General features: G+C 36.5%; 1 protein-coding gene across 8 annotated transcripts in view; it reads left to right on the forward strand.

Annotated features, from left to right (window-relative positions):
* LOC145674415 (elongin-B-like) overlaps window positions 1–16,017 on the forward strand; it is an 86,799-nt gene that overhangs the window by 24,131 nt on the left and 46,651 nt on the right. For 6 of the 8 annotated variants that reach the window (XM_081744448.1, XM_081744444.1, XM_081744446.1 and 3 more), the window contains 2 exons: window positions 4,652–4,898; window positions 7,517–7,610. In XM_081744448.1, the coding sequence (XP_081600574.1) occupies window positions 4,896–4,898; window positions 7,517–7,610 (97 nt within the window). In that variant the 5' untranslated portion in view covers window positions 4,652–4,895. Of the gene's footprint in view, window positions 1–4,651; window positions 4,899–5,090; window positions 5,230–7,516; window positions 7,611–16,017 lie in introns of those variants that run through there. The other 2 variants (XM_081744441.1, XM_081744449.1) reach the window with 2 other exon arrangements.

A 16,017-nucleotide genomic window follows, 5' to 3' on the forward strand; every position in this document is an offset into this window, starting at 1 on the left:
ACCTATACAGATAATAATGACTGGCTTGTTTCCACACAACCTCAAGAAAACATTTAAAATATTTCGATTAGAATGTATGTTCAATTATTAACCCAAAAGTGAATGTTAACTCGCCTACCCCCTCCCTGCATAAAAATAACGTGAACGCTACTACGGGAGTTTGGCTATGGCATATAATTTGAAGTACTCCCCAACTACCTCTATAAAAATTGTTGCAGAAGTACCACAGGATTCTGAAACATGGATGTTTGGATAGGGCACATACTAGTTCCTCAGTGAATTATTGATCCGAATACGGTAGGTCCCGTAGTATTAGAGCTATGTACCTTTCAAGTTCATATTTTCTTCAGCCTATAACTCCGAAATGGTGGATTTCTTCACCCAGGTTGGTGTATATTTTCTTGTCTTATCTTGATGTCAGAAATCACCTCCCAAACGTAGTCTGTGTTGTTTTGAAACACCCTGTATTTACCACAATCTTTCGTCTACCCGGCAGATAAAAACCTCGACATTTACTTGATCAAATTTGATCAGAAAGTAGAGGATCAAATATTAGGAATCGAGTTTGTTTTTGGACCCGATACTTAAACCGAAAGTGGCAGAAAGTAACCAATTCCGGTTTTATCGTTGATCGCCATAGAAGAAAAATGTAATATATAGCAAGAGGCGGTTTTCTATAATCAATTAAGCGCTCTAAAAATACATTCAATATCTACTCTAGTCTTTGTATTAACACCGGAAGTTGCAGAAATCAATCATTTCCAGTTTAAACGTTGATGGTTATAGAGTAAAAACGATAACACACAACGAGTTTTTTTTTTTTAATTAGTTTAATGTTCTAGGAATAGGTACATTCTTTCCTAACACTACTAAAACCAGTTCGCGCCAAGATGGCTTTGTGGTGGACAAACACCGTCTTCGTGGGGTTTCCTCGAAGTTCACACGTTTCCTCCCACTTTCTTCATTCCACCATTGCATTCATATCTCATCATCGCCGTCTCCTTTAGCCTAGACGGCATAGCCATGGGACGTAAAACTGAAAGAGTTCAAACCGGAAGTGATACATGTAAACCCCTTCCGGCTTTAGCATTAATCACCATGGAACAAAAACCGTAATGAATACCACGAAGTGGTTTATATAATTAATTAAATGTCCTAAAAGTATATTTTAGTTGGTGTTGTTTTGAAACACCCTATATATATAAAGGAGTTTCGGTAAACCAAACTCTTTAAACATGAAATAAGTTGCACTTGGAGCAAATTATGTTATATGAATGCACGGAACAAAGATATACATATGCTAGAATAGTGTGACGTCGTATCCTGTTCATTGCTGTAGTGATTCCTCCCCCCTCCTATGCAACTAAGATGACTAATGCCCAAGTAAGGGAAACTGATGTCCGTTAGTTGAATTGGAAGCGATGTTGCCAAAAGCGCTGAAACCGTAGAGACAACTACTGTGCCGATAAACATAGAACGTTTAACAAGTCATGATTCTATATTCGTAATAATATGTGAGAGAATGATATGTAACGGATGATAAACAACAAAAATAATATTTTTTGGAATATTTGACAGAAGATTCAATATTGAACTGCCGGCAACAGCGCGATCAGTCAGCTTGGTTGCCTAGTAACAGCTTGGAAGAACGCTGCAGTAATCAGTAAACAACTCTCCACTTCGTTTTGTTTACAGCACGTGCAGCTATCTGTTAGTCAGCTTTCTTTAACTGCGCAATAAAACAAAGCGAAAATGACACATTTTGGATTGTGACCTTGTAACCAGCACAATAAGAGAAATACTACTAAGTTTTTAGAGTTCCAACAGATAATGGTAAAGAAAATGGATGCTAGCTTCAATTTTGCCAGTAAAAACAATCGAGGGCGTAATCGCGGGACAGTGCAGGCAAGCGGTATAGAGTAAAGTGCTTATATAAGAAAAAGAACGTGGTAACGCACAGGAAATGATATATTTTTTTTTTTAAGTCAGAAATGATATCTACGGCTAGCCACCAGACAGCTACATTGTGTCATCCTTCCGTACATCCGTGAATCTTTTTTAAAAATCGATTTCGCATGCCTTTGGTGCACGTGGTGAAGAGCATTAAACGTATTACTGTGCATCGGATTTCACTTTAAAACCATAGGTTCACGTTTCATATAGCCAGGAGGCTGAAAAGAAACCCTTAACTTCAACAAATGCATTCTGCAGTTATGAAAAATCACTGTCTTAGTCGTGATATTAATAACAGTTGACATTTTTGAAGCGAAGTGCTGCTTCATCGGAAAAATAGGATATTTTTACTTACATTTGAACTTGTCCATCAGAGATTGAATTGAGTTGATTTTGAGTTTAACGTCCCGTTCAGCAGCAAGGCAATATGAGACGTGGACCTACTGATTAACGTGGAATCCGAACTACTTGAGTTCCCGCCGGGAATCGAACCCGGGTCTCCCGTGCCAAAGGCGCGTACGCTAACCGCTTAGCCACGAAGGAGCTCCTCCATCAGAGATTGAAATACCGGTAAACACTTTGTGCAATAAGTGCACTAATGTTGAATCATGTGGTAAGACAATCTGACAACCATATTTTCAGTAATGGTTTTGGAAATCTTCAGATTTCTCTCTCTCTCTCTCTCTCTCTCTCTCTATATATATATATATATATATATATATATAAATGAAATTGACTATGCTTGTGACTTAATAACTATTGAGCCTCCCGACCGATCTCGATCAAAGTTTCAACATAGATGAGGTTTAGACCTGCGAGTGATGTTATCATTTCACTTTGACGGTACAACGTAGGGGAGGGGGAGGTATATAAAAATAAATAAAACTTAATAACTCTTAAACCACGAGACCGATCTCGATCAAATTTGCCACACAGATGAGGTTCGGGCTTGCGATGGATTTTATTATTTCACTTTGACGGTGCAACTTAGCGGAAAGGGACGGGGTTAGATATTTAAAAATGATCGGAAATGAACGATATTAGTGTCGAGTCCATAGTTTTCGGAGTCGCTGAGATGAACAGTGACACTTCTGATGCCGTATAAATCCAAGTTCAGCCTCCATTAGAACTTTATCTCCAAAATGATTCTCCCCGCGCAAAGAACACGGGTTATTCAGCTAGTTCTATATAATATATATATATATATATATATATATATATATATATATCGTTGCTTGATCATTATTCCAGTGTTGTACAGAGTAAGAGAAGTTTTCTACTAAGTCATACAGAACAATACACTTCGTATCAATAATTCCTTCTTTCAGGAATAAAACTTGTTGACTAGCAATAAAGAAAGATTGAAACAGATGTGAAAGTTTTGCCAACAGGTTTTATATGAATGCCGCTGCAAACTTTGTAGTCTTTTAGTGTTGATCTATTGAAATCTATTGTTTACATGTTACTAATCTCAACAAAATGTTCTAAGAAAGTGTTAAAAAAAAAACTGAACAGTAACGCCGTTTCTGTTCACGCACTTTTTCTGTGCGGAGACATTATCAAAGTAACAGTTGTACTGAGTTACATGCTAACGCAAATAAATATACTTCGTTTGAATTTAGTAATACCAGGTGATTTAGAAGTCTATTTTAATATCGTATTGATAGAGGGAGAGAAAATCGAAGACATTGAGACGTTTCCTTATTTTGGAAGTCTAACATCCTCGGACGGCAGAAGTGGAAAAGCGTAGTTCCAGAATAGCGCAGGCTAAACAAGCATTCAATAGAAAAAGAAGACTGCTAACATCAAGAAATCTGTCATTGGACGTTCGTAAACGATTTATTAAGACCCTGGTATGGAGCGTGGCGCTTTATGGATCGGAGACGTGGACATTGAGAAAAACTGAAATATCCAAGCTTGAAGCATTTGAAATGTGGTGTTGGCGCAGAATGTTGCCCATATCATGGACCGAAAGGGGAGGAAATGAAGACGTACTAAAGGAAGCTGAGGAAGAACGACAGATCATGAAGATAATAGGAAAAAGAAGAAAGAGTATGCTTGCCCATCTTATTCGACACGCAGAAGGAAAACCAGGAAGAGGAAGACCAAAGATAGAATCCAGATGCAGTTACTAAGAAGAGACCTTATCAAAGTATAAAACATCTCTCCCAAGGGAGAGAAAAGTTTTAAAATTTCCCATGTTCCCCACCAACCTGTGGTTGAGGTAAGAAAGATGATGATTTTAATATCAATTTTAAATCGTACAGACGCAAATCCTGTGTTCCACTACTTCTAGCTTCTTTCTACTTTGGGCACAACTCGGCACAAAGTTGGAAAATCCAACATCAACATTTTTGTTCTCTTTGAACTAGAATCAATCTTAGGTTTATAATCAATCTTTTCACACGCATTTCGTTTTTTTTTTTTTTTTTTTTTTTTTTTAACGACATGTCCAAAGAAATCACTTTATCAGGTCCACTGTTATGTCCCAGAGAGTCCCTGTTAGACTTTGAAAGACGTATTTTAAAAATTCGATTTCTTTTCATCAATTCTGTCGCTTTACGGGCATTGTAAATTTTTGTTTCGGTTGTGTTTTGCTCTCATTTTCTACTGCATTCATTATTCGTGATTTTCAGAAATATTTAATACGTTTGTTCTGATAGCTGATTCTTTTGTGTTTTCCTGATTTTCTTTCCAGGGTATGTACTTGGCAAAGAATGCTATTACAAGGTAACAGGAAATGAAAGAATCATTCCTTATTCATAAATATAAATCGGCTTTAAATCTGGAATCTGGCAACATTCATGAAATCTGGCAATCTACCTTTGATGTATATTTTGGATCTGGCAACAGTGATGTAGCATAGACAACGTGCTTCTTCCAACCTCAATTCTTTCTTTCGTTCGTTCGCTGTGCTTTGCTCGTTCCCGCGGGAAGATATAATGGTAAGTATTTTTTTTTTTTTTTTTCTAAGCTTAACTCTGTGAATGTTCCGAAGATCGCCCCTTTTCATTCCTACGTTTGAAGATTACAGTAGATAATCATATTGGCAACACTGCAAATTAGTGCAGTCTGTGATGACGCTGGTGGATCGTTCCAGTAAGAACGTAGGCGAATGTTTCCGTTAGTTTGCTCAACCTTGCGCAACTTGCGAGAGGCGCCATTTGTAATAAAGAGGAGGTAGAGGAAGCCTACTGACTAACAGTGACTTACAGCGGAGGCATTCAATCAAGAGTTTTATTAGAGTTAGCCAGTACTTTTGCCATGTCGACGATGGTAAGTAAAGACTCGAATGCGGAAAAAGTGACTAAGTATAATAGTGGGTAATATATTAGTTATATTACCTTTATGTGTAAGTGGTCACATGGCATGCAACACCGGAAAAATAGCATTGATAAGAGCTTTTGTCATTGAGGGCGTGGTTGTGGTTTTCCAGTATTTCAAATATGATTTAAACTAGTAAATAGGGCAGCAGTGGCTCAGTGATAGAGCGTTCACCTGGTCCGTGAGGTCCTTGGCTCCATTTCAGCTCGCGCCACGTGGGCTTTGTGGTGGACGAACACCATGTGCATGGGTTTTTTCGTTTTCTTTCATTTACTTCATTCCACCATTTCATTACATTTCTCATCATCGTCTCCTTTAACCTACACTGCATAACCGTGGGACGTAAAACTGAAATATTTCATACCTGAGCAAAAATAAATAAATATTTACACTTTGGAATTTGAATCTAGAAAATGTGTATAAAATGGAAAGAAAAGTCACATTTCGGCATATTTTAATACAAAGTGCTTACTCATAGTTTTTGTTAACAAAATGGCGACGCGTGGTTTAAGGTTTATGTCACATTTAAAAAAGTTCTACCGGTAAGATTTACATTTGTAAGGAAATAACACGAAGTAGTCATAAGTTGAATATCATACCTGTTTGTGTATTAGTAACAATGCGAAGATACTTAAAGAAAAAAGTTTTATTTGTTCGTTCCCAGAACGAGAGTGAATTAGATGTCCGATAAATTCAATTAAGTTGCTGCCGGATATGAATAATATTACTTGAGTTGATTCTTTTTTTCTGATTCGTAGGGACCACGGTAACTCAATACTGGAGCGTTTACCTCTGGTGCATGGGGTCTTTGGTTCGATCCCATCTCGCGCCAAGTGAACCTTGTACTGAACAAACACCATGTGCGTGAGTTTTCTGGGGGTTCTACCGTTTCCTTTCGCTTTTTCTCTGCACCATTTCATTGATTCCCGACATCACCACCACCTTTAGCCTACATGAGTTCAAAAGAGTTCCATTTTTCTGATTCGCCTTTGGAATCGGTGAACCAAATGAGTTATTAAGCATATCAGCCTTGACTGAAAAAATAGATAATATAATTTTCTTGATTCTCGGTCATTACATTAAATTTGCATTTTTATCCTGTACTGCTTCTAATGCTTTGGCATGCAATATTTTAGAAAGGAAGAGGTTTTGTCTGAACAGAATTCGAACTTATAAATCATATAATAACAGTAAATACAAGCTTGGGCCACGGGGGCTCAATGGTGGAGTGCTCATCTGTGAGGTCCCTGTCTAACTGACTATATCGTGGCCTTTGTGATTGACAAGCACCATGTATGTGGGTTTTGTCGGGGTTCTCCCGTTTTCTTCAACTTTCTTCATTCCACCATTTCGTTCATTATCTTCACCACCTCTCTTAGTTTAGAAGCATAATCGTGAAACGTTAAATGTTTTTTTTTAAAAAATAAGTTAAAATATCTTATACCGTAAACCATCTGTGCGAACGGTTTCACGGTACTTCTGTCATCTTCCTCACAGGGTCTGTAGGAAAACTTATTGGTACATAGAAGGCATATCTGAAATTCTCTATTGTGTTTCAGTAGTTTTTGAAAAGTTTGGAGAGCTTTTTGGATCAAAATATGTTTCAATCAAAAATTTTCTTGCACGCTTTATATCTGGAGAACTAGATACAGTGTAGCCAAACCCAAACTATCACTTAACTCAGTATCATGTGCTTATTCTGTAGGAAATACGAAACCTGGATTAGGGCCCGTTCAAAAATTTTGAGGCTTCTGATCCAAAAATTAATTATTGGCCAAGATCGTAATCTTTTGATCAATTTTTGGTTTTCCTAAAATTCTTTTTGTATCAGTCATTCAAAGTAGTTTTTTTTTTCATTACAAATGTTTCTAAAATAGTATTATTTTAAGATAAAATTGCAAACTATAATGCCCAAGAACATAGAAAATAATTCAAACCAGAGCGAAATGTCTTGACGTACTATTTACAGCTGATAAATATGATTTATGACGCAATCCTTTTCTCAGCTGAAATAACATAACCGAAACTATCTACTCGCTAATTCTTAGTACTTTTTACGTTTTGGAGCACTGTATTTTCCACATTTTAATTTTTCTTTTATAATTACGTACATTCTAGTGTTAAAAGTTGCAGAATTTACTCTCAGTAAATCTGTAGTATTTTATGTGACCTTTTACTGTACTGTATACTTTGTGTTTGTTGAAGTTTTCGTATAATGCATTCCCTTTCTAATTTTCAGGATGTGTATTTAATGATACGGCGTAAAAAGACTACAATTTTAACTGATGCCAAAGAGACAACTTCTGTCTACGTGCTCAAGAAAATGATCGAAGGTGAGCATAAGAAAAACTAATCAACAAATTTAAAAATTTTGTTATTGAATTCTCTATGTCTGTGTATGTATGTATGTATGTTATTTGCGCATTTTTCAGTTTTTTCGCCCTCCATTCGATAGAGCATCAAAAATTATCTAAAGAGTGATGAAATTTTTCGCGTCACTCTTACCGTTCCTGAGATATTGGTAAAGAGATTCCGATTTCGAAAGATTTAAGGAGCCATATCTCGGGAGCCGTAAGTCATAGGAGCCCTTCCAGGTCAAATCAACTCAATTTAAAGACAAAATTTACCTTACCATCACAGATTCTCATGAAATTTTGCACAGGGGTACTATTCATATAGATTAAGAAAAATACCAAATTTAAACTTTATATATCAACCGATATTGTAGATAAGGCTATATAAAGTTTCAAAAAAATTGCCTAAAATAATAGGGGAGGGTGCTGTACCTACGGCCGGTTGTACCTACAGTCTGTGCTCATTAAAAGTGTTGTTGGGAAAGATCGGCAATTGGTCAGAGAAGATTTCGTTCGGATCCCTTCAGTTCCATACGTGTCCATGCTCCGAAATCTTGGTCTGTTAAATAACTGTTTGCTTTTTTATGTTTTCGGGAGGCCAAAGTAAAAAAATGAGGACACAAACTGTAATTTTTCTTTCCCCCACAGCATACGAAAGTATCGACAATTCCTTAAAACTATTGATAAAGATTCTGTTGATTGATTCCCGGTTTTTATTTCGATGAAGCCACGTTGGGTTTGTCACCGACAATCGGTAAAGTAAAGATGGCGAAGTGCTGTACCTACAGCCATTGAATCAGTTGTACCTACGGCCACAACACTAAGGCCCATAAACAAATAGCAGATGACAATGAAGCAGGTCCATCCACGAGGAACAAGGATGAACAGCATTTAGTACCAGAAATAGGCATAAATCAGCAGAAGCCTCATATCTCGGAAGCTACCATTATGCCTGAAGGTCTATCAGCATCGTTGTTGATATCGCCAGAAGTTTTGAGGCCTTATCCCAAGGCCCTCTCCGAAAAACGAAGTGGCGGGGGCGACAGAAAGGCAATTCAAGGACTCTGACAAGCTCACAAGATACTAAGAAACTAGAAAAAGCCTATCAGGAAATACAGGAAAAGCTTCTGAAGAGAACTTCAAAAGGAGCACCACCAAAACTAGTAAATAAACAGAAGATGACTAAACGGGCCTTGACACTCACGAGTTGATATCTTAAGAAGCTGCCATAACCAAAAGTCGGATCCACTGCACGTCAATCTCGTCTTCTCTCATTTTCAGCTGGTTTCAACGTCTTCAACTTGCGTTAAAATTAAAATTACATTTTTCATACAAATGTGTGCGATTAACGAGCATAACTCTTGACAACTTTTGCTCAAAGATCTTGTTTCCTTTACTACCTGTTTATTAACAAAAATAAAACAGTATTCGTGGCTTATGCGTGACTATTTTTGTCCAATTTCAACCTGTTCGCGGTTCAAATAATAGGTGGTCGTAAATGGGGTCTTGGGACAATAAAAGTAATTCTTATTTAACAAAACATTTTGAGCTAGACACAAATTTTGTGTATTCATGAGACCCCAAACTATGTGCCTAAATTTTGTATTTGCGAAAAAATGCATTACAGGGATCAGAAAATATTCAAATTCAAATTGGCCGTAGGTACAACACCCTCCCCTATGTTCAACGCATTTTGAAATTGAAATTGCGGCTCTCCTAATTGAGCTAGAGAGCTGGCTGAGGTGTCAGTTTACAGCATTTTTCATGCCCTTTCCTGTGATGCACAACATCACGTATGCTAATACAGAATTGTTTTTTTCAAAATCAAAATTTTTCAAAAAGTACATACTTTAAAATTTTGAACTTCATTCCGTGAATAGATAGTATTGTTGTAAAGCACCTGGCAAAATATGAATTTGGGATGATAATGGGTTCATTGTTAAAAAAAAATCAAAACTAACACTCGAGTTTTCATTAATACCCTGTACCTAGCTGAAAAATACAAGTACGCAATGTTTTTTTGTTTTACTTGTGGGAATAAATGTGAAGAGTAATGTGTCTAAAACATATCACAAAGACTTGTAATCTGCTGGTAATACTTATTGGCTCATACTTTAAAAACTTTAACTTAAAACTAAGTTAAATTGCTGCTACTTTTGAACTTCAGTTTTATTGAAGTTAATAAAATAATATTAATACAAGTTTCACAAAAATGTTACTGTAAATAAACGTGGTTTGTAAAAAGTATACATCTAGCACTGGTACAGCAGCAGAGTTGGATGGTTTAAACCAGGTGTTTCTTTTTCTTTTTTTTTAATATATTGGTATAAACAAAAAACATGCCACAAATCCTGTGAATTTCATAGTGACGTTTTCACATATCTCAAATCATCTGTGTTAGTTGAATTTAATTTTCTCTTTGTAATTAAGGGGTCCTGATGAGCCACAAAACTTCTCCCAGTTGGAAACCCAGTAGTGGTTCAGATGCCACTTTAGGTACTATGTCCAATTTTTCATAACCTCGCTGTTACGTAAGGACGTTAAGCCTAAACAAACCAAACGAACTGAAACAGCTTTAGCGGGTAGGCCCAGGCCTATCCAAATATTTTGAAAAATATAAGCGTCTAAAAGATAATAAATGTATATTTACTGCTAAGGAACAAATAATATACATTTTTATATTTTAAAAAAATTAAAAAATGGCCTACTCAAAATTAAAATCCTGAAGCCGCCCCTGCTAACGAAATAAATTCTATCTTCTATATCTTTTTGCCTGAGTGTCTGTTTCATAGTTATCAATGTTTTAAAGTTTGCTTAAAAACATTGAGCAAAGTTACATTGATAAAAAGTAGACAAACTTCATCGACTACATCTGTACCTTATCAGTTGGACTTTCTAATTTTCTTGAGTAATATCTCATACTAAATTTTTAATTTTAAAATTGCATTATTCATTGTATAGATGCCATTTTAGCACACTGGTTATCAGGGGCGTAAGCAGGAATTTATTTCCGGAGATCCACAGCTTTTCAGGGGGGAAGTTCAAATTCAATATGAGGGCAAATTGTATTAAAATTTTCAGATTGTTTACAGGCTGGGGAAAAGGAAGTGTCAAAATCACCAAATAAACTTCAATTAGAAGAAATATCAGGCTATGTCACCACTCTCTATGAAGGAAATTGGTGGCTCGAGTAGATTTTACAGAAAAATGAAAAACTTGATGAAGTAAAAATAACTTGTTCATCCACCTGGGCCATCTCCATCACTCTCACAACCAAGAAATGCTTATGTTCTGTGGATGTTAGTAGTGGACGTTCTGACAAAAGTGAATCCTGTAACTCCCGATGGAAGAAGTTATGTTCTCCTTGAAAATGATGTGTGCCGAACAAATGTGGCTTTTTCAAACTTCAAGTGCTAAACATATCTTACTACTTATTGAAAAGTTTTACTATGGACTAAATTATACTCTTTCTTCGAGTAAGTGTTCATTTTTATTTTCACAGAAGTGTAAAAATTATCATTCTTGCGTTATTACCCTAAGTACAGAGTATTCTTGAAAAATCAAGTGTTAGTTTTGAATTATTTTAACAATGAACCCATTAGCATCCCAAATTCATATTTTGCCAGGCGCTTTATAACAATGCTATCTATTCATGGAATTAATTTGAAAATTTTAAAGTATGTACTTTTCAAAAAATTTTGAAATAAAATTTTGATTTTGATTTTGAAAAAACAAATTCTGTACTAGCCTATATGATGTTGTATACCACAGGAAAGGGCATAAAAAATGCTGTAAAATGACACGTCAACCAACTCTAGCTCAATTAACAGAGATGCAATTCCAATTTCAAAATTCATTGAACATGCCATTTTGGGATTTTTTTTTTTTTTCAAACTTTACATAGCCCTATCTACAATACTGGTTGATATATAAAGTTGAAATTTGTTATTTCCCGGTGGGGGCACTCGGTCGAAAAAGGCCAGCTATCCTGAATGAGGTTTGCCTGGGTTTTCCTCATTCACATCAAGCAAATGCTGGGGTTGTACCTAACTTATAGATCCCAGTCCGCTTCCTTCCTTCCCTTTCCCCGGATATTGTGCTCGCCGAGGGACGCCATCCCTCAAAACGTGACGGGCTAAATGGCCTTAGATGCCGAAAGCCCAGAAATCTAAATCCTAAGTCCCCTGAAATTTAGTATTTTTCCCAATCTATCTAGAGAGCATCTGTGTACCATATTTCATTAAAATCTGAGTTGGTAAGGTTAAGTCACTGTGTTCAGTTGATATGGTATGACCCATAGAGAGATTATATTTTGCGAATTTTTCAATTTTAAGCTCTTCATTTTGAACATGTGTCTTCGTAAAACAACATGTCGTAGAACGTTTTAATAGAACTCTTAAAACAAAACATGTGGAAAAAGTTTAGTACTGAAGGAAACTATAAATGGATAGATATATTACAAGAATTATTTAATGAGTATAATAATAAAGTACATAGAACAATTTATATAAAGCCTGTAGAAGTTAATAAGAAATATCATTCTTTTTTAAAGTTCGTTCTGGCAATGTTAATAAAGCATTCTCAACTTTTTTTTATGTGATCAACGATTCAGTCCCGCTACTGGACTTCTGTATTTGCCCTTATCTATTTCTGAATGTGTGTGTGTGTATGTACGTCTTTCTACTTTTAACTAACATCCCGCTCCTTCCAACGGTAGAATAATCTACTAACTATATAACGTAAATAGGAAGAACTTCAAAAACTTAGTCGACACTTCGCTATGAACATAAACATTTATAAAGTCATTATTAACACTTTCTCTTGAACAAGTTTCTGATACAACTAATTCACTAAAAGGAAAAGAACCTAACAGAACCTTAACCTGATAATTCAATCTTCTCACAAAGAGAGATTAACCTAATTAATAATGATTTCATCATCAGATCTGCTAATTGATTCTGTGTTGATATCTGCTGTACACCTAACTCTTGTTCTGTAACTTTTTCTCGAATAAATAAAGAATTGCTTAGTTTGTATATGTTTCGTTCTCTTGTGAACTTCAGGATTTTCTGACAATGTCACGACTGCGGAGTTGTCAACTCGGATAACAAGTATCTCCTCTAAAGTGTGAAATTTCGGAAAAGAGTCTCTTTAACCAAATTCCTTCTTTCGCAGCTACTAATTCTGCTTCTGTAGTCGACATAGCAAACATACTTCCTCTCTGAACAATCCAAGAAATTGCAGCTTTTGCACGTAGCACTACACTCCTGTTTTCTTACAATCACTAAAGCCTGTGTTACTGTAACGCTCCAGACTTCCTGACTCTCACTCCGAACAATATACCTAAACAAATCGTTCCTGATAAATAGTAAAATACTCCTTTGAGTCTTAGAACGTCTATTCTTGATGTATTTTCTATGATCTGGAGAGAACACCTATGCTATAAGCTAAATCTGGTCTAGTTCCAACCATGAGGTACATAAGTGCTCTTACTACCTGACGGTAAGGAAATTACACTGATATTTTCTTATCGTCTTGAAGGCATCTGAACTCTTCAACATCGGAGTTCTAACAACTCTACATCTATCAAAATTGAAACGTTGAAGGATTTTAAGTGTATAAGATTGTTGACTTATCTTAATGTCTCGATTGCTCTGTCTGTTTCTATAGCTGAGAAATAAGTAGCATCTTTGTGAAGGTGATCTTAAACTCCTAACTTTATTCTTCTAGAAACTCTTCAACTTCTTGTTTACTTGAGGCTGATGCTAGTCCATCATCAACATACAAAACAATAAGTAATCTCTTGTGATGTCTTTCCCTAATAAAGAAAATGAAATGAAATTTTTAAGTTTTACCTCCCACCTTTATGCTAGCCAGGCTAAAGGAGACGGTGATGATGAGAAATGAATGAAATGGTGGAATGAAGAAAATGGGAGGAAACGGGACAACCCCGAGAAAACTCACAAATAAGGTGTTTATCCACTACAAAGTTCACTTGGCACGAGCTGGGATAGAACCAAGGATTCCAAACACCAGAGGTGAACGCTCTATTACTGAGCCACCGCGGCCTCGCCCTAATAAAGAGACACGAATCACTATCACTTTTTTGAAAATCATGTTGAAGTAGAAATTTACCGAACCTTTCGTTCCAGCATTTTTGTGCTTGCTTTAGACTCATAGGGCCTTATGCAGAGTCGTTCTGAAGCGTGATTAGTGACATACTAAAGAGTTTGACTAACATATGTTTCCTGCAGTAGTCAGACCTTTAGTATGACGCTAATCATACTTCAAAATGACTCTGCATAAGGCTGATAGAAACTCGTCGTCAGCTTACGGACACGATCTGGTCCATCGCTGTAAGCAACTAATTATTGCATGTTAGAGTTCTTCATCAAGTTTACCATATAAAGAAGCAGTTGAGACATCAAATTGAACCAAATACATTCTTTCATTTACAAAATAACTCAATATTGAATGTATAGTTCCTAGTTTGACTTTAATCTATACGTCTTCTTTTGTTATACCCTGTTGCCACTAATCTAGTCTTATAGTTTACAATGTTACTATCAGGATAAGTCTTCACTTTGAAAACTCATTTGCAGGGAACATTCTTCATCCCTTCAGGCATATTCTCTAATTCCCGTGTTTCATTTTCAAGCGCTGACTGCATCTCACTCTTTATGACTTTCTTTCATTTTAAGTTTTCTTCGCCCTTCATACGTGTCTGAATGTGTAAAGCTAGGTTGCGATGCTGCATCAATTTTGTAGCTGTCATTAAAAAATCTAGCAACCACATCTTTCTATGTACTGTTTATACAGTACAACTTTCATATCTCCACCCATTCAGCACTGCACTCTAGTGGACAAATAGTGAACCTCGTCATTTAAAACGTGTATTTTGGCGCGCTACACCTCCCCCCCCCCGCGTCCAAAGAATCCGTCGTTTCGGCAGCGGCGAAAGTTATTATTATTATTATTATTATTATTATTATTATTATTATTATTATTTGTCAGTCGGAGAGCGATAGCAGGTAGCAAGCAAGACGGCCCAGAAAGTTGCACATGGTTTGACTCCTTGCAAGATGAAAAAATGTTGCATGATCCCTTCTAAGACTATGTCTACATGGAGAAATATTGTAGGGTTGTACAATACAAGATTCTTGTAGCATGGCAACCTAGCTTTACTTACTTGTTCAAACTCATCAATAGTCATAACATAATCTTCAAAACGTGAAGATAACTTTATTCGTAATCTATAAAGGACATCGTACAAAAAGCATTGCATTCCCTCGTCTGTCCGATTTGGGTTATTTTTGGATATATTGTAGCTGAGGAACCCCAGTCAATTGTTTATATGGGGCCAACTCCCTATGATCATCCTGTGACCTCCAGAGGTCACCAAAGTTCATACCGTACAATAAGCATTACATTTCCTCGTCTGTCCGATCTGGCAGATTTTTGGATATGTTGTAGCTGAGGACCTCCCGGGAAATTGTTTATATGGGGTCAACTTCCTATGTCCAACCCTGTGCCCTCCAGAGGTCACCAAAGGCCACACTGGTTCAAACTTGACATACAAAAAATAGTTGTGTATTATACTGGGTTACGGCAAATGAGGAATAGTTCACGTAACGGTGTGAATTTTGTTGACCTCTGGAGGGTCATAGGGAGTTGACCCCATATAAACAATTGGTCAGGGGGTCATTATTATTATTATTATTATTATTATTATTATTATTATTATTATTATTATTATTATTATTATTATTTAAGTCAGTCGGAGAGCGATAGCAGGTAGCAAGCAAGACGGACCAGAAAGTTGCACATGGTTTGACTCCTTGCAAGATGAAAAAATGTTGCATGATCCCTTCTAAGACTATGTCTACATGGAGAAATATTGTAGGGTTGTACAATACAAGATTCTTGTAGCATGGCAACCTAGCTTTACTTACTTGTTCAAACTCATCAATAGTCATAACATAATCTTCAAAACGTGAAGATAACTTTATTCGTAATCTATAAAGGACATCGTACAAAAAGCATTGCATTCCCTCGTCTGTCCGATTTGGGTTATTTTTGGATATATTGTAGCTGAGGAACCCCAGTCAATTGTTTATATGGGGCCAACTCCCTATGATCATCCTGTGACCTCCAGAGGTCACCAAAGTTCATACCGTACAATAAGCATTACATTTCCTCGTCTGTCCGATCTGGCAGATTTTTGGATATGTTGTAGCTGAGGACCTCCCGGGAAATTGTTTATATGGGGTCAACTTCCTATGTCCAACCCTGTGCCCTCCAGAGGTCACCAAAGGTCACACTGGTTCAAACTTGACATACAAAAAATAGTTGTGTATTATACTGGGTTACGGCAAATGAGGAATAG

Source organism: Thermobia domestica, chromosome 17 (genome assembly GCF_964235325.1).
Source record: "Thermobia domestica chromosome 17, izTheDome1.hap1.1, whole genome shotgun sequence".
NCBI classification, from domain to species: Eukaryota; Metazoa; Arthropoda; class Insecta; order Zygentoma; family Lepismatidae; genus Thermobia; species Thermobia domestica.